The 19,430-nt window shown below is 41.4% G+C and overlaps 1 protein-coding gene across 1 annotated transcript in view; it reads left to right on the top strand.

Annotated features, from left to right (window-relative positions):
* The window catches only part of SLC17A7 (solute carrier family 17 member 7), an 87,421-nt gene extending 69,251 nt beyond the window's left edge, over positions 1–18,170 (top strand). Inside the window, exons 5-12 of the mRNA XM_075280194.1 lie at positions 104–191; positions 3,821–3,907; positions 5,947–6,089; positions 7,084–7,233; positions 8,734–8,866; positions 9,181–9,291; positions 12,666–12,793; positions 16,330–18,170. Coding sequence (XP_075136295.1) covers positions 104–191; positions 3,821–3,907; positions 5,947–6,089; positions 7,084–7,233; positions 8,734–8,866; positions 9,181–9,291; positions 12,666–12,793; positions 16,330–16,671 — 1,182 coding nt within the window. The 3' untranslated portion in view covers positions 16,672–18,170. The remainder of the gene's footprint in view (positions 1–103; positions 192–3,820; positions 3,908–5,946; positions 6,090–7,083; positions 7,234–8,733; positions 8,867–9,180; positions 9,292–12,665; positions 12,794–16,329) is intronic.
* The last annotated feature ends 1,260 nt before the right edge of the window (positions 18,171–19,430 follow it).

Here is a 19,430-nt window from a genome sequence, read left to right as displayed (position 1 = left end):
AACCATATTGTAATTATTTAATAGTTCCTGCCATTTTCATGCCAATATTAGTATACTTTCATTGATAATTTTATGGCACTTGTGTTATTTCTATATGATTAAGGGAGTAACATACCCAGCATGCCACGGGATCTGGAGCAAGTGGGCACCACCCCTGGAACGCAGTAGATTGGCTACAACAGCTTTTTGTGGTAATGTAATTTCAATACAATTTACTTCAATACAATTGAATTATCCCATATGCTGTATAATGTTTATTGTACCCATGAGAAATAGCAGCAGGTGTGAAAAGTGAACGAAATTGGGATGCCTGGTCCAAATCTATTTCTAGGTTAAGGCCATAAATTTTAGTACAAGAAAATGTTTAATTACTAACACCTTTACGTTCACTTATGTTGATATTTGTCTAAACAGTGTGAATTTAATTAAATAAGCCCCCTACCCAAAGAGAAAATACTTAAAATCCTTTGATTTTGTCTTTTTCAGAAAAACATTTAGGGAGGTGACCACCACCAAAATCTCTTATGAACCACTTATATGTTGTTAGCGACTATCTCTAAAGATTTGATAAGTTATCCCTTTTTGGGTGCAGATGCCACACCGACATTGCAGGATTAGAAGAAGCTATGGGTTATTCTGTTTTTAGAATGCAGTGTTAGTGGAGGTGAAAAATACAGAGCAGCAGCGGGCCTGGTTGAAAAGTGAAGTGGATTTCTGGAAAAAAAAATTGCCCAAAATTATCCCTTTTTGGTAGTAGATGCCAAGATGATTTGTTTTGCTGGCTGCAGTAGCCGGGTTCTCTCCCTGATGATAAACATCTCACAGAATGGCTCCTCTCTTTTGGGCATAATCCAATATACTACATATGATAGCTAGGCTTGAGCCGATCTTGACATTTCAGGATCGATTTTAAAATCCGATTTCCGATCATTTTTCATTCGAACCTGATCTTGATCCCAATTCCGATCCCAATGCAAGTCAATGGGATTTTTTTTATTAATCGTAGATCGGAATTTAAAAGCAATCCTATTCACTATACAGCATGGAATCTAACAATTGTTAGAATCCACGCTGTGTAGTGAATCACTAAAGTAGCCAGAGGATTTTATTTTAATCCTCTGGCTACTTAGTCCCCCCTGGTGTCCACTTACCTCCAGAGATGGCTGGTCCGGTGCCCGGTGCCTTCCTTCTTCTTTGCCTCGCTGCCGCTCCACGCTGCTCTTCTCCCTTCACTGCCCCCTCCCTGCCAGGTTAGAAGAGTGTGGGCAGGTTAGGAGAGTGTGGGCGGGTACTGGGAGGGGAGATAAGTAGCTGCTAGAGATGTTTAGTTTAGACTCCCATTTGAATGAATGGAGGCAGCCGGCGCGCAGGGGGTTAAGGCAGTGTGCCGGCTGCTTCCATTCATTCCTATGGAACTGCAGCGGAGCCTTCACACTGAGTATACAGCGTATACTCAGTGTGAAGGCTAATCAAAGCATTGGGGGAAAAGATCACCGATCTCGATCCCACATAAAAAGATCGTGTTCAGAATTCCGATCGCGATCATGAAATTTTCTCGATCGCCGATCGGAATCCGATCTTTTCTGAACACGATCGCTCAACCCTAATGATAGCATTATTGTGGCCCCACCACCCACCACTAATGATTGGAAGAGAGGCTGTCAAAACCCAACCTAAGTCACACAGGCCATGTGATCCTCCTTTGTGCTTATCTACCCAATGTTACACATGGCGACAGATAGTGGCCATTTTACAGATTTGTCTGGGATGAATCACAAAAGTTTCAGCTTAATTAGAGGCCGAAACTTTTGACAAATTTGGATCAAATCTACTTAGTTGTGAACCAGTTAATTTAGCACCTTTTAATCCATGTGCAAATAAGTTGTTTGGTGCAACTGCACCCACAAACAGGCACTCCGCAAATGTGGCCATGCCCCACGTGCTCTAAACAACTAATTTGCTGGAAAAACTTGATTTTCTTAGCAGTGAGATTGCAAATGTACATTCCCTATGTAACTAACAGCCTCTACAAAGGTTAAATATAATTGGTTTAGACGCAATTTTGGTGGTGGTAGAGTTCCTTTAACAATTCTGACCAGTTATGTCATTGTTGTATCTGTTTCTGGAAAAGCTGAGTGATATGGCTGCCATTAATACTAGCCATAAGTTTTCTGGACTCTTAGATGATCCATTTCTTCAGGAATATAGATATCAGTGGTAGCAGTTCCTTCTGGGCTTGAGGCAAGACATAGATGGCCAAATGTCCCACTCCCACACAAGACAGGTATTATACAAGGCGAGTGGTAGACTGGCGGCATATTAGAGGTAGTGTACTGGCACGGAAACTTCAAGCTATGCATTGTATCAGGACGATATTGCTATTCAAGAGAGCTGAATGGCAAATTTTATTATTGTTTTATTGGTGGCCATCTTGCCGTCACCCAGATTCCCAGGAAGAGATGTGCTGAATATCATTGTATTTATCTTTTATTTTCTTTTACATTTATGGAGAAATGTTTTAGTACTTTACAGATTTCATTTTTTTTTCACATCTTTTCTATAAATGGACTCCATATATTTTTGTGAATGACATTTGAACACACTGAATGCCAGGAAATAGGCGGTATAAAATGGTTTGTTTAACAGAAGAAGACTCCTCCTCACCTTATAAAAATATATCCATTAATAATGCAGAGTCATTGACGGGAATAAGGATGTTGTAGCCTCCTCGGGGGCTGTTAGAGTTTCTGAAAAGTAATGTCCCCTTTAATGAAAATGTTATCCATAGAAACACATCCATATATTACAAACTACATAAATACACAAAGTACAACACTAGATATGTGGACACACATGAGAAACATGACATGGGCAGCCATCAGGGCAGACTGGTATCACCGCTAATGGGAAGGGGCCTTGTGTAAGGTAATGTACGCGCATCATGCCGCCCGACCTCTTTCCAATAGAAGCCTGCCTGCTCTCACTAATATAGCATAACACCAAATACTAGTAAACACATGCCACACATTCATAGACAGTCTATCACAAGATGCATACACATAAACATAGTTTACATTTACAGACACACTAGACTCACAATAGTATATAAGCAATTTATGAAGACTGTATTTACACACACTGTACATAAACTACATATTGTATACACATGCAACATAAGCACACATTTCTACATACACTAACGCAAGTTATATAGGTTACATTCAGATACACACATTTCTACATACACTATTGCAAGTTACATAGGCTACATTCATATAAACACATTTCTACATACACTATTGCAAGTTACATAGGCTACATTCATATAAACACATTTCTACATACACTATTGCAAGTTACATAGGCTACATTCATATACACACATTTCTACATACACTATTGCAAGTTACATAGGCTACATTCATATACACACATTTCTACATACACTATTGCAAGTTACATAGACTTAATTCATATACATGCATTTCTACATACAATATTTCAAGTTACATAGGCTACATTCATATACACACACTTCATACATACACTCTTGCCATATACAATTAAGCTAAATAATTGTTGAACAGATGCCACATAGAGTACATGGCACGGGGCAGGGAAATAGCCAATTGCCAGTTACATAAAGTAGTAGGCCATGCACAATAGTTCAAATTAAACGCACCTCTCCATCAGACGCCATACTGTACTGTATATGTCTAATATTATTAGATCAAAACTAACTGATACCTTATAAAGGAGGCTATAGTGCAATAAGACATTGGTAACATGCTTCCAGTTTGGTAATATTAGTATTTTGTAGGTTCCTATGCTGGAGCCGTGGTGGCCATGCCATTAGCTGGGGTACTAGTCCAATATACAGGCTGGAGCTCAGTCTTCTATGTTTATGGTAAGTTAATTTTTGATATAGTTAATATTAAACAAGTAGAGGGGAATATCTTATTCAGGACCTCAGTCAAGCTAGAATGAAGAGCAGCTATAAAGAGCATCTCTCTCTCTGGAGGACCCCTCGTGTCCACACTTTACATGGACAACACATTAATGACATTTCTCCTGTGGTGGTACTTCGGGATAACTGAACATTTGGTGGCATGTCCCCTTCACAGATTGCAGCTAATTGCAGGGGGTCCCAGTATCAGGTGACATTTGGGGGAATTTATTAAGGGGTGTTAGTTATGCTTGTCCTAATCTATTCCCAGGTGGCATAAAGGCTCCAAAATTAAGAGTGGTCCGTGCACCAGAAACTGAAATCTATGCCAGCTATGGGCCATTATTTAAGAGTTAAATCTCTCTAGCTGTGGCACCATGCCCACATGACATCATACCCATCCAAGAGGCGCGATCATGAGCGATCCTCCAAATTAAAGAACCTATTTAGTAGAGATGAGCAAACACCGTTCGATCGAATAGGCATTCAATCGAATATCAGGCCGTTCGAGGTATTCGTTTGCAATCGAATACCACTCGGCATACGCAGTAAAAATTCATATCCCCTCCCACCTTCCCTGGTGCTTTTTTTGCACCAATAACTGTGCAGGGGAGGTGGGACAGCAACTACGACAACGGAGGCATTGAAAAAAATTGAAAAAAACCCATTGGCTGCCGAAAACATGTGACCTCCCATTTATAAGAATAGCCAGCGCCATCTTCGTGTAATTTGCGGTGAGAAATAAGGAGAAAGAGAGATCTGATGAGGGCTAAATAGCTTCTAGTACACAGGGAAAAACTGAACAACAACAGCTCTTTTCAGAGCTATACACTGCAGGGAGAGGAGTCGAGATTTCAACGGGGTGTCTCCCCAAATCAGGGATACGGAGCAATTCAGTCCAGCCAGATACGCTCAACCCAACTTTGCAGGCAATGTACCCCCCAAACACCTAACAGGGATACAGAGCAATTCAGTCCAACCAGGTACGCTCAACCCAGCTTTGCAGACAGTGTACCCCCAAACACCTAACGGGGATACAGAGCAAATCAGTCCAGCCAGATACACTGAACCCAGCTTTGCAGGCAGTGTCCCCCCCAAACACCTAACAGGGATACAGAGCAAATCAGTCCAGCCAGATACGCTCAACCCAGCTTTGCAGGCAGCGTCCCCCCCAAACACCTAACAGGGATACTGAGCAATTCAGTGCTGTTCAGGCAGTGTGTAACCCCAAAACAGGGATACAGAGCAATTACGTCCGAGTATGTATGCTCAATCCAGATATCCAGGTTGTGTACCCCCAAAACCTAGGTGGGAGACACCGAAATTCAGTCAGGCTATGTACGCTGAATCCAATTTTTAAGGGTCTAACCCACAAAGCTAAATGGGATACACAGCAATTCAATCAGGCTATATTAGGTCAATCCAATTTTTAAGGGTCTAACCCACAACGCTAAGTGGGAGACACAGCCGTTCAGTCAGGCCATGTATGGTCAAACATGTTTTTAATGCTTTAACCCCCAAAGCTATGTGGAATACACAGCAATTCAGTCAGTCTATATACGTGACATCCAGCTTTCCACATGCTGTACCCCCCAATGCTAAGTAGGAGACAGCCGTTCATTCAGTCAGACCAAGTAGGCTCAAACCTGTTTTTAATGCTGTACCCCCCAAAGATAAGTGTGATACACAGCAATTAAGTCAGTCTATATACGCAACATCCAGCTTTCCACATGCTGTACCCCCCAATGCTAAGTGGGAGACAGCCGTTCATTCAGTCAGGCCATGTAGTTACTGTTCGCTCATCTCTGCTATTTAGCATTAACATGCTTATGTTATACATAACAATAATAAGAAAAGAGCTACATTGTAGTTGGTTTCTAATTATAGGGCAAATAAACTTGCAAAAAATAACTTAATATGCTAATAAATGCAAATTATGTCATAGTACATATTATATCCTCTTTTAATAGTATCATAAATTGTGTGCCTATTCCCTGCAGGGAGCTTTGGGATTTTCTGGTACATGTTCTGGATCCTTGTGTCCTATGAAAGTCCCGCACAACATCCTACCATTTCAGAGGAAGAAAGAAAGTACATTGAAGAAAGCATTGGAGAAAGCACAGGATTCATGAACCCACTAGCGGTGAATTACAAATTATTCCTCTTATAGTAGAAGAAATAAGATGTGACAAATATGGCTGCACAGCTTTAAGTAGTGAAAGGTGTACAGTTCTGGCTCAGTTCTTACAGTTACACAAGGTTGTGTCATGGCATTGCCAGATACTTGTGCATAAGCTGCATAGTAAAACTGATATGAACCAAACTTTATAGTGAGATTTGGCTGAGCTTTCAGAACCAGGGCCCTCCAGAGGATCATTCCTGTATTTTCCAACGTAAACAGGCGCATGGACAAGTTTTACTTTAAGAGAGATTCCATTTCTTTTATTAGCCTAGTTGGCCACTTTTTAAACCTGAGCCCAGGAACCTTGGAGGGCCCATAAGATGTCTCTTCCCGATAGGAGAAAAACAGTACTATACACAATACATTATAGTTGTGGGGCTAGGTACAGATTGTGTATTGGAGCCCAGCAGATCCTTGCTACACCTCTGTGTAACAATTACACCTTATTACCGATGTGGTAAGTGTCCGATCCCTGTGGCTCACACCACTGAGACCCTCTCTGATAATGAGAATGGAGAGATGGTCATTCAGGTTCCATTTGGCCATTACCATCTGGTGGCAGTCCCACCTGAAACCATCAATCTGTTGATATGGATAACAAAGGACACACATTCTAGTGATTGTTGGTGGGTCCAGTGGTGGGACCACCCAATGTTCAAATACTTATCACCTATCCTGTGAAAAGGTTATCAATTGTAATGTGAAAGAATAGGCACCCAGTGTTGTAGCTCTGGAAACCTATGGCCATTACCAAGGAGAACAGGTATGGGGAGAACTAAACTGGGGTTTGCTTTTTCAAAAGCCCCATAGGAGATGCATTAGTTAGCTCTTGCACATATATATAAACGTGAACATGGGCAAATATTTTTCACATTGTTTTAACAATATATTCTATATGCAACCATATAATTATACCTGTCCTTTAACTGTTTGTTGTTAATATGCTTCATTTCAGAAATTTAAGGCACCATGGCGAAAGTTCTTTACCTCAATGCCAGTTTATGCAATCATTGTTGCCAACTTTTGCCGCAGTTGGACTTTCTATCTCCTTCTCATTAGCCAGCCAGCTTACTTTGAAGAAGTGTTTGGCTTTGAAATCAGTAAGGTATGTATATTCTGTGGCAGACAATTCGGTATTGACTTGCTAAATCTAGCCGAGATCATTAAGCTACTTAAATGAATAATTTTAGCTTCATGCGGTTTTGATTAAAACCTTAGAGAGAACCATTAAAGTCGTAAAACACAGCCTAAAAGCCAGTTTAACGGGGTTATTTCAGGACAGGATTGATACAACTTCTGTCAACGGCTCACGTAATCTGATGAAAGAAGCAATCTAACCCTCTTGTGCCTTTTTTATCAGATGGTGCTGTTTTTTTTTAATATTGATGGGAAAAAAACAGCAAAACCATAAAATCTCTGATTTGTTACTTTATGTAGCTGTTTACTCTTTAATAATACTGTAGCCTTTTCTTTAACAACTTTCTATTAACTGTTCAGCTATCATGTACCATAAATGTTAAAGGGATAGTCTACAGTACTTTCAGAAAATAAAATGTTTGGCCGATCTTGAGATTTCAGGATCGTTTTTAAAATCTGATTTTCGATCATTTTCCATCCGTTCCCGATTGTGAAATTTGCTCGATCGCCGATCGGGATCTGATCTTTCTCGATTCCGATCGCTCAACCCTATTCATGATATATACATGAATAGGGTTGAGCCGATCTTGAGATTTCAGGATCGTTTTTAAATTCCGATTTTCGATCAATTTCCAGCCGATCCCGTTCATGATCGTGAAATTTACTCGATCACCGATCGGGATCCAATCTTTCTCGATCCCGATCGCTCAACTCTAATTATAGTGTATGGAAGGATCCATAAAAATGGACAGAAATAGAGAATGACCTATATTTTGACCACATATGGGCTCCTATTTACAGGCATTGAAAGTAATGTGGCCATGTGACGGCCATTATAAAAATGACCACATTGTTGTTTGAATATAGGTATACTTTGTTCTTCCCGAGGATAAAGAACTGTCCATAGTCTTTAGAATTGAGAGCTCTCAGAGGACAGAGTAAGCAGTTTATAGGGGTATAAACCCTATAAATCCAACCTTAACTGCACTTGGTACACAGAATTACTGCCCCATTGTTTAGGACCGGACACAACTATCTGAACATTGGGATCAGACTGCTGGGATCAGCAAGAATTCTGAGCATGGTGGTCCCAAGGCTTCTGTGTTATGTACTCATTCTATGGGACTAAAGAAGGCTAGAAATGAATGGATAGTGTCATGCGTGTGTACTACTGATCCACTCATACAGGGCACTCAGGAACCCCCATTCTCATGATTGCTTAGAGTCCCAATGGCTGGATTGCCATTGGACAACTTTACCGTGAATGGAGAAAAATGCTGTTAGTGGAAAGATTCCTTTAAGGAAGGTGGGAGTACAGCAGCCTCATGTCTAGCACCATAGTTCCCTATTTATTATAAGTATTGCATAGAAATCTGGTGTATACTACATATTGGGTAACCTAAAGATATGAAGTGAATATATACTGAATCATAAGTACTTCTTTCTAAACTGCATACATGTCCTGCAGGTCGGACTTCTCTCTGCACTCCCACACTTGGTTATGACAATCATAGTGCCCATTGGAGGACAGATTGCTGACTTCTTACGTAGCAAGAGAATCATGTCTACAACCAATGTCCGTAAGATGATGAACTGTGGAGGTATGTCACGTTCTTTACTATGGTCATGAAGCTACATATACTTGTAGCTCAAATAAATTTGCAGAAACATAAAGCTACTGGACTTCAGTGCAAATAGTGAGGCAGCAATGTCTAGCCTGATCGAAGCATATTGTAATAAGTGTTACAGGTAATCACACCACCAGATCGCCCACTACTGGCTCTGTTATTCCCTGGTACGCCATGTATGACCCTTTTGACAATAACTGGTGTGGAATGTACAGTTTGATCTGTAAGAATTTCTATTTCTATATATTGATTAATCTTTCGGTATTGATATCTCTGTATTCCCATAGGCTTTGGCATGGAAGCTACTCTTCTTCTAGTGGTAGGCTATTCACACACCCGTGGAGTAGCTATTTCATTCCTGGTTCTGGCAGTAGGATTCAGTGGCTTTGCTATATCAGGTGAGTTATGAAGTACAGTAATGCTAGTAGATACAGTGTATAGTGATGTATATATAAAATGTCATTGTTATGTTCAGTCTGGCAATTGGTATTTTACTGTGGGTAGAATCAACATATATGATTTGACCCTTTTGATGACTCTCTGAAAAGCAATAAAGAGTGTATGGGATGAATTCATAAACTGCTTAAAATCCCAATTGAGCAACATCTTCTTGGAATAAAACTGCACTCCATCAAGTACATATTGCTTGGTAGAGCATATGGGAAGGGATTATCCACACGAGACAACCCTCTTAAAGGGCCAAACTCTAAAACGTTATGTGAGTCCTTCTACTATGGACGTTTTCACATTGATCGAAACATGAATTGTTATTCATATCATATCTGGAATGACTTACCCTAAATTCCTGTCACTAAAAAAATAGTATGAGCAGCTAATATAAGAAATTGTTTTACTGTTCGTTTGTCAGGCTCTAAAGTACTAATCTGGCCAACTTCATCCAGACATTACATGAACATTACTGCTCTGCTGAGCTTTATAGTTATCATCCATCTTCATAGTAGTGATGCAGCACTCGAGAGCTACAGTTGCACACAGCCTATGTGTACCGTCTATTCTCCTCCTGACTCCTGCATAGCCATAGATTAGGAAGGGAGTCCCGGGGAGGAGAATAGATGGTGCACATAGGAGGTTTTGTGATAGTAGGTGATAACTATGAGGTTCATTAGAGCAGGGAGGATAGTTAAGGGCACTGTTATAGTAATAGTGCCCCCATCACAGGTAATAGCCCAACCCACATAAGTAATAGTATTACTTATATATGGGGGAGCTATTGCCTGTGGGGGCCTATTAGGGTACTCTTACAGTAATAGTGCCCCCACATGTAATAATCCCCTCCCACATAAGTAATAGTATGGAGGAATATAACCTGTAAGCGCATTGTTATCCAATGTGGGGTGTGGGGATGGGCAGTATTACCTGTAAAGGAGGTATTGGGGTATGCTCACACGGCAGAATTGGTGCTGATGTTGAGACCACCTCAAAATCAGCACCAAATTTGGCCCTGACTCCCAGTGTATCCAGTGGGATGCAGAGATCAAAGCAAAATGTAAAAAAAAATAAGTGTCAATCTTGCCGTGAATTCCAAGACTGATTCAGCTACAGAACCTGCGGTGCAAGACACTCTGTTGATTCATCCGGGCTGATCAGAAAGTGAAGGTTGGAGGGGGCAAAGTTAAGAGGAATATGATGCAGAAGTCCAACTCATATTTCTCTTTTATTCCCACTGTGTGAACATACACTGTTACCTTGTGGGAGCCACAGATCAATGGTCTAAAGAGGGCAATAAGATAAAATAAGATAATCCTTTAGTAATCCCACCATGGGGAAATTCAGTGTCTTACAGCATCATGGATAGTACAGTAGTATATAGCAAGAGAGAACACATACAAGCTCATGGCAGATAGAGAAATACTAGGAGTCATAACAACTAAGAAAGAATGAAAAATCTTCAGGATCATTTAGTTCTCTGTGCGAAGTGATGTTGATAATACAGCCCGACCGTGGTTGTAGGACACAAGGAGGGGGCACAGCATGTAGACATAACAGACAGAATCAGCTTTTTGCAGAGGTTGGAACATATGCAGCTATCCCGATAACATGTGGTAGTTCCAATGGTAGGTAAAGGGATCTCATGGCCACAGCTGATAGTTCGATATTTTGCATCGGCACTATTGTTCCTTAACCACAAAAATGGCCCAAAAGTACACCATCTTTCATTGCAAGCCCTCCTCCATTCTTCTTACCGCTGTCACGCGTCAGATGGGCAGAGGAGTCAGTGCCATTCTGGTGCACTTTTGCCAGTTTTTGCCTAGTTAGTGTTCTTCAGATTAGTGCCCTTTGATGCCCATTTGCTATTTATTAGTGAGTCAAAGGGGCAGTAAATGGCAAATAGTCATCAAGGAGGCACTGAACAGAAGGACGCTTAGGGCCTATTCACATGGTGGAAAATCTAGAAAAATCTTCCACCTCAAACTCCTCTTCATTTGACAGCCACCCGACTTCCTCCACTGCTTTTTCTCCCAGATTTGTCCCAGAACCCTTTTGTGCTGTGGGTTTCGCAGATGATCAAAGATGGCGACAAGATCGTGCAGGGCGCTTCCTGCTTCAATCTCTGCCTCCAATTCAAAAAATATGACAGAATTTGTTGTGTGGAATCAGCCACAAAATATCTGCCCCCCCATTCATTTTAATAGGAGGCAGACATGTCTTTTTTCAACTGACAAAATTAGCATTTCTCTGTTTACATTGCACACTGATTCATAGTAGCCATGTGATGTATTTATTATTTTGTCCCATTCTGTACAGGTCCCCCCTAAGGCCAGGGTCCCAGTAAGGCCAGCCCCGTCTACAAACAAAGGGGCTGCAGTTCTGTTTGAAGTACTTCACTACCTTTTGCACTGCTCATACTATAAATAATTGCTGAAATGAGTCAAATAAATTAATTATATCATGATTATTTTTTGGAAAATACACTTTTAGAGCCCAGCTGGATACTGTAGATTCTTTTCTGCAGCTCGGCAGAGATACATTTGATATACAGTATACAATGCAGTTAAACAATGAGAATATAGGGGCCCTTTCACACTAACAACTTTTCTGTCTGTGTGCTAACTGCAAAAAAATCAGACAGCACACAGATATGAAAGGAGACAAAGAGACAATTAGAGAGACATGCAGACAGAGAGTGACTAAGAAAAAAATAGTAGAAACAAAGCTCAAAGAGAACACGGGAAACACCGAGCAAAGCTTATAATGTAGTGAATTATATCCTCAATAGGAAAAGTCACAGAAAGACTGTAGTAATTGACCAAATGGCCTCTCACCTGTTGCGGTTGTGAATATACGTCCACAACCACGTACCAAGTTATTTTACACAAGTAGAAAGGTGGAGGGAGCAGCACGTCTTGCCTACACCGGTTATCCAAAGAACACCCGGGCATACAATGAAGGGAGAGGGCACCTGTTGATTTCCAATAAACTTCTTCCACTTTGACCTGAGAGTGCTGTCATCACTGTTCCCCTCTCCCTTCATTGTATGCCCGGGTGTTCTTTGGATAACCGGTGTAGGCATGACGCGCTCCCCTCTCCCTTCATAAGAAAAAAATTGTGGCATGTACGGATGTCATCTGTGTGATGTCCACTTGTGCTGTTACACAAATGGACATCACAGATAGCACAGAGATAGCATAGGGAAATACACAAAGATGTACAAGGTCCATTGTTTCCTATTTTGCAAAATGGATAGGCTAAGTGAGACATTTTTAATAATAGTCATTCCTTTATTTATTTTTTTCTTCTATTCATATATTAGGTTTTAATGTAAATCACTTGGACATTGCACCTCGATACGCCAGTATTCTTATGGGTATTTCCAATGGTGTGGGAACCCTCTCTGGAATGGTTTGTCCCTTGATTGTAGGAGCCATGACAAAGCACAAGGTATGGAAATAGGAATAAGAAATTCATAAATTCTTTATTATACTCTCTGACTATAAATAATGGATGGAGTCTGAAACTGTGCCACCAGTATATAAATACACTGATATTTCCATCCATTTGGCACTGTCATATCCATTTGTCCCCTCACCCCTGGTCAGCATATAGAGGACAGGAGCCCATAGCCCACTCTGACTATGCCAAATCAGGGTTACCCCAAGCTTGGTTCACTTTCTCCTACTCCAACCTTCCCAAGGACAAGTCAGGTGCAATTCCTGCTCATAGAATACAGTAATGTCGCAGAAGAAATACACTCTCCTCACATAGGCACGTTGCCACCCTTTACTGAGATAGATGTCTAGAACAACACAAGTTAATGTCAGAAGCAGAAAACAGCCAAGATCAAACACAGCAGTACAGAACAGGAACAGAACATTTCCTGGAATGTGAGAAGGTTGGTCTCATTCTCAAAATGGTTTGCACTCAACACTCATGGTTCTTATGCTCAGAATGGATTTGTTAGCTCCAGAAACAAGAGATTCGGCTCTGTAATAGCATAGTAACAGCAAAGACTGAACATTAAGCAGTGCCAACAAGACACTGTACAGCCAATGGGTGTATCCAGATTTCGCTCACCCTCTAACTAGAAAACACCAGATTGACTTAATGAATCAGCAGCAAATACACAATTAAACATCATGTAGTGCAATAGTTTAATAGCATATTCAGCAAAATGCTATGATAAAATTCATTGTAAGATGCACAAAGCACAAGTGAATATGTAAAACAGTTGCTGAAGTCAATTGTGGGCAAAGACTAGAGATGAGCGAACACTAAAATGTTCGAGGTTCGAAATTCGATTCGAACAGCCGCTCACTGTTCGAGTGTTCGAATGGGTTTCGAACCCCATTATAGTCTATGGGGAACATATACTCGTTAAGGGGGAAACCCAAATCCGTGTCTGGAGGGTCACCAAGTCCACTATGACACCCCAGGAAATGATACCAACACCCTGGAATGACACTGGGACAGCAGGGGAAGCATGTCTAGGGGCATAAAAGTCACTTTATTTCATGGAAATCCCTGTCAGTTTGCGATTTTCGCAAGCTAACTTTTCCCCATAGAAATGCATTGGCCAGCACTGATTGGCCAGAGTACGGAATTCGACCAATCAGCGCTGGCTCTGCCGGAGGAGGCGGAGTCTAAGGTCGGACCTGAATGGAGACTGGTGTGGAGCGATCTTAGACTCCGCCTCCTCCAGCAGAGCCAGCGCTGATTGGTCGAATTCCGTACTCTGGCCAATCAGCGCTGGCCAATGCATTCTATTAGCCCGATGAAGTAGAGCTGAATGTGTGTGCTTAGCACACACATTCAGCTCTACTTCATCGGGCTAATAGAATGCATTGGCCAATCAGCGCTGGCCAATGCATTCTATTAGCGTGAGCTGAGTTTGCACAGGGGTTCTAGTGCACCCTCGGCTCTGCTACATCAGATGTACATCATCTGATGTAGCAGAGCTGAGTGTGCATCAGATGTGTAGTTGAGCAGAACTGGCTCAGCACTGCTAAGTCTCTGCATTCGCATAGGAATGCATAGGCCAGCCTTCGGCCAATCAGCGCTGGCTGTGCCGGAGGAGGCGGAGTCTAAGGTCGGACCTGAATGGAGACTGGTGTGGAGCGATCTTAGACTCCGCCTCCTCCAGCAGAGCCAGCGCTGATTGGTCGAGTTCCGTACTCTGGCCAATCAGCACTGGCCAATGCATTCCTATTGGAAAAAGTTTATGTCACAAAAATCACAATTACACACCCGATAGAGCCCCAAAAAGTTATTTTTAATAACATTCCCCCCTAAATAAAGGTTATCCCTAGCTATCCCTGCCTGTACAGCTATCCCTGTCTCTTAGTCACAAAGTTCACATTCTCATATGACCCGGATTTGAAATCCACTATTCGTCTAAAATGGAGGTCACCTGATTTCGCCAGCCAATGACTTTTTCCGATTTTTTTCGATGCCTCCGGTGTCGTAGTTCCTGTCCCACCTCCCCTGCGCTGTTATTGGTGCAAAAAAAGCGCCAGGGAAGGTGGGAGGGGAATCGAATTTTTTTGGAGTTTGCCACGTGATGTTCGATTCGAATCGAACACATCGAACAGCCTGATATCCGATCGAACATGTGTTCGATAGAACATTGTTCGCTCATCTCTAGCAAAGACCTAAAATCCTCAAATTTTCTGGAAGGTGGTGGCTCCTACCATGTTACATATCCCCATTGTTAACAACTGTTGTCCCCGTCAATCACCACTCCATAGTACTGGAGGATAAAATAAGTAATGAATAATTCTTCCACACATTTTTTTCTGTCCAATGGACATCTGGACTTATCTCTGGAGTCCTCTAGACTTCACTTTATGGTTATCATACCACCAACCTCTTACCAGTGGATCTTGCCACTACCATTGCCCACAAAGTAATGCTATTGTGACAATGGCATTCTTACTCTTCAGCCACCAGACAGAAGATTTAAAGGCATGGTAGAAACTCCTATTTATGTCAGAGTTTGCACACCTAACATTACTACAAGCCATCAAGCAGTAGTGCATGAAGACTGCAAGCTATGCAGTGCCTACAAGGCATCGCATGTTGCACAACTAATTGGTGCAACCAGGTTTTGCCCATTTGAAAAACATTGCATTGCTCTTGCTAAAGCCAAAATATTGACTATATCATGGCTCAATCAGTCAGTCCAAATTAATAAGCATGTTTAAACTACTAATAATGACACAGACACTGAGTTCCATATCACATCAGCCATGCTAGCCCTTAGCCCAGCTCAGCACAACTGACTCTTTATTGAAAGTACACACACTTAAGAGACAAAGAAAGGAGGGGTTACTGCCCCCATGGCATTCCTGAGCTGCTGTCCATCTCCCATTGGCTCCAAACTTCAATGTCCAGCCAGACACCTCCTTGCTCCAGTCTGTGGAATTCTGTTACTGGGTGTGCCAAATAAGAATCAAGCTCCATCTTGGTTTCAAAGTCCTTTGTCTCAGAACTGTAGGAAAAATTAGTATTTCCAAAACACATCATACATATAAAGTATATGAAACTTGATTCATGTTCTCAGACTTGACACTCTCTTTCTATAAAAAGCTAGACCAAGTTTGATGGAAAGACTTTGCAACAACATACACTAAAGATACATTGTAATATCTTACATTGCAGGAAGTCATTTGCATATTCAGCAAAATATATGTAACAAAACACATGCAAAAGGACACTTATAGCACAAGTAAATATACAAAACAGTTGCTCAGGCCAATCTTGAGCAAAGCTCTAAACTTATCCCTCCAAGACTATTTTCTAACTCCTTCAACCTTACAAGCACATATGTATGTATGTATGTATGTATGGAAGCATGAACATTTGTATGTCACCTGAAGATCATAAAGTAACGTAGTTTTAGACATTTCATAGAATATTAACTAGTTAATATGAAGAACACTAACTGTTTGTCCTCTATCTGAAATTTTTATCTAATGCAGACTCGAGAAGAGTGGCAATATGTCTTCCTTATTGCCTCTCTTGTTCACTACGGTGGGGTAATCTTCTATGGTATATTTGCATCGGGAGAAAAACAGCCTTGGGCAGAACCGGAAGAAACCACTGATGAGAAATGTGGCTTCATTCATGAAGATGAGCTCGCTGAGGAGAGTGAAGATCAGCCTCAGGGTTATGGTGGGTATGGCAGCTATGGGGCCACCAAAAGCACAAGCTTCCCCAATGGCGGCTGGCCAGCTGAGTGGGAGAAGAAGGAAGAGTTCATTCAAGACCAAGGCAAGGACCCCTACCTATATGGCACAGCTACAGAAAGAGACTTATCATGAAAATAAACCCATACAGAAGTCTAAGTAAAACAATAGTAATGTCTCCACTCCAAATGAGGGTGAGCAAGAATTTTCTGAAAGGTGACCAGTGTTGCCAAGTCTCCCCACGTTACCTGATCACAGTGGCTTCCTTTCTATTGTTTTAACGCATTATTATTTACCATAAGGGGTTAAAGGCAGTGCCTCCTCCACTGCTCCACGACTACTCCATCATTTTTTGTGGTGTCCAAGGGCCCATTCTGTTTCTGGTATCAGTGATTTGCTTGTTTCTTGTGTAGACCGCCACATGTCTTCAAATGTCTATCACTCATTTAAGTGTGGAAGCAATAACAAGTGAATGCGTGAGGTTTATCATTGACGTGAACACTGACTTACATTAATGTACACTCCTACGTGGGTTGTTGGTTGCTACTAAGTGTTTGTGAATCCGAAAAAAACATGGGTGCACACATCTCCTGATAAGGCTGGACACCGAAAAACTTACAAAGATTTATTCATTTCTTCTATTTTTTTTAACTGTATAAAACAGAAATTATTATTTAAAGATATAATATTATTTAAAGTATATATAAAATGATATAAAAATATATATGTATACAAATTTATCTGCTCAAAAGGAGCCATATATGATCCTTACTGAGTCTCAAGGAAGTCTCTTTGTTTCTTAAGACGTAGTGGCTTCCTTACCCTGAGGTTTTATAGGTCAGTGTTGGGGTAAATGTCCATTTGGGTGGTGGATGAGTGGTATATAGTTGCCATTGTAGTGGGTACTGTCATTTTCCAATCTTGGGGCTTACTTTGTGATTGGTGAAATTGATGAGGCACATGTTGTGTGTTGTGTGCTTGGCAATTGTGAGTCAACTCATGGCATGCTGTGTTCTCTCTTGGGCCAACATGAAGGCAAAAAATCCAAACCATTTTCATTACTTGTCGATTATAATTTGTTGATTTTCCATCTAATTTCTAAGGTTTGAGTCAGCGTCCCCTTGTCCAGAGAATAAGTGCATTACATTAGAGTCTTCTGTGTGGCCTCATTGTACATTGCAGTAAATTTGGCGTAAATTGTGCCCTCACCAAAAAATTGTTTCCATTTTAATGAATACCAAGCATTTTGGATTCTCATGCCAAAGCCCTTTCTGGACTTTTCAGACCTTATCCAAAGATGACAGATGTTAACCTGTTAAGCGCTGTAGGTTTCTCCAGTTCTCAGACAAAGCATTTAACTCCAGCAGTATAAAAGCTATAATATCTTATTTATTCAGTGCAGATCAAGTGTTCAGAGGATTTACAGTCTTTCTAAACACAAATCTGAGCAATAGGGTGATCTTTATGCTGGTGGCATATGTCATCAACCCAACCCAGTGCATTCTATACATCAAGCTTAGAGGGGAGAACTGGAACCACGAAAGGATAGGTGTTCTGGGAGGGGTGATGGTTTTGAAGATAAAATGACTTAAACATGTGCAGTAATTGTACATAATAAACAATATTCCGATTCACAGTGTGATGCTTGTTTTATTTATGTATGACAAAGTATTTATATGATAATATGGTTAGCTTTATTCCTTAATTCTAAAGATTCAAAGCACAACTAGAAGTACTTTAGCAGACTTGGTCTTAGGCTCTGTTCATACTCGTGATTTTCAATTTATATCAATTTATATCAGGGGTTCCATTTTTACATGGTGGTCAGTGCAATACATATCATCACAAATACAGAAACCCCAAAAGAATTTAACAGAATTCATTAGGATCCATTCCAAAAAAAAAGATGCCTATTGATACTGTAGATATCAGGGTTCCAGTGGCGTAAGTACTGCCGTAGAGGCAGTAGTGGCTGCCACAGGGCCTGCAACCTTACGGGGCCGGATGGGCCCCTGCTGCTCTGTTCTTTAATAGGCTGTTACCTGCTGGAGTAATCCCAACAGGTAAAGGGCCTTACTTACTTACCGATCCCCATTCTTGCTCACTGCCTCCTCTGATTTCCCTTCTGCCCTCAAAGATGCCCCAGGCATCCCATATCAAGTCACTGGGGCCCCCTGGAGGGAAGAAGGGGAAGTAAAGGCACCTTCGAGAAGGAGCGTGATCGTTAAGTGAGGCTGATGGCTTATGGTAAGAGTATGTGATGAGTGAACCCTAACAAATACTGCTATTATTATAGTCTAGGGTCTCTTCAGACCCCAGAGCATAATGATTGGAGGTGCAGTGGATGTGAGCAAACATAAAAACCAGTGTTACTCCACCCTGTCTACAGACGTCACATGGTCAGGCCGGCCGGTTAAAGAGACACGAAAACAGAAGGGAACCTGTCCAGAGCGCAGGAGAGGTTATTACCACTGGTTTTTATGTTTGTCACCTCCCCTGGGCCTCTGATCATTATACTCTAAGGTTTATAAAGACCCCAGAGTATAACAATAGCTTGTGGGTGGTGTACCCCCCAAATTTTGGGTTCTGTTAAATATTTGCAATAAACACCATTTGGGCCATGATTGGACATAATACTGTGTGGAGGGGCCACTATGGGACATAATACTTTGTGCTAGGGCCACTATGGGACATAAAACTGTGTGCAGGAACCACTTTGGGACATAACTCAGTGTGCAGGGTCCACTATGGAACATTATACTGTGTAGGGGGGCTGCTATATGACATTATATTGTGTGGAAGGGCCACTGTGTTATATTATTCTGTGTGCAGGGACTGCTACGAGACAGTATACTATATGCAGGAGCCCTAGGGGAAATAATACAGTGTGAAGG

This window comes from Leptodactylus fuscus, chromosome 6 (assembly GCF_031893055.1).
Source record: "Leptodactylus fuscus isolate aLepFus1 chromosome 6, aLepFus1.hap2, whole genome shotgun sequence".
Taxonomy (NCBI): Eukaryota; Metazoa; Chordata; class Amphibia; order Anura; family Leptodactylidae; genus Leptodactylus; species Leptodactylus fuscus.
This window is presented reverse-complemented; position numbering and strand designations above follow the sequence as displayed.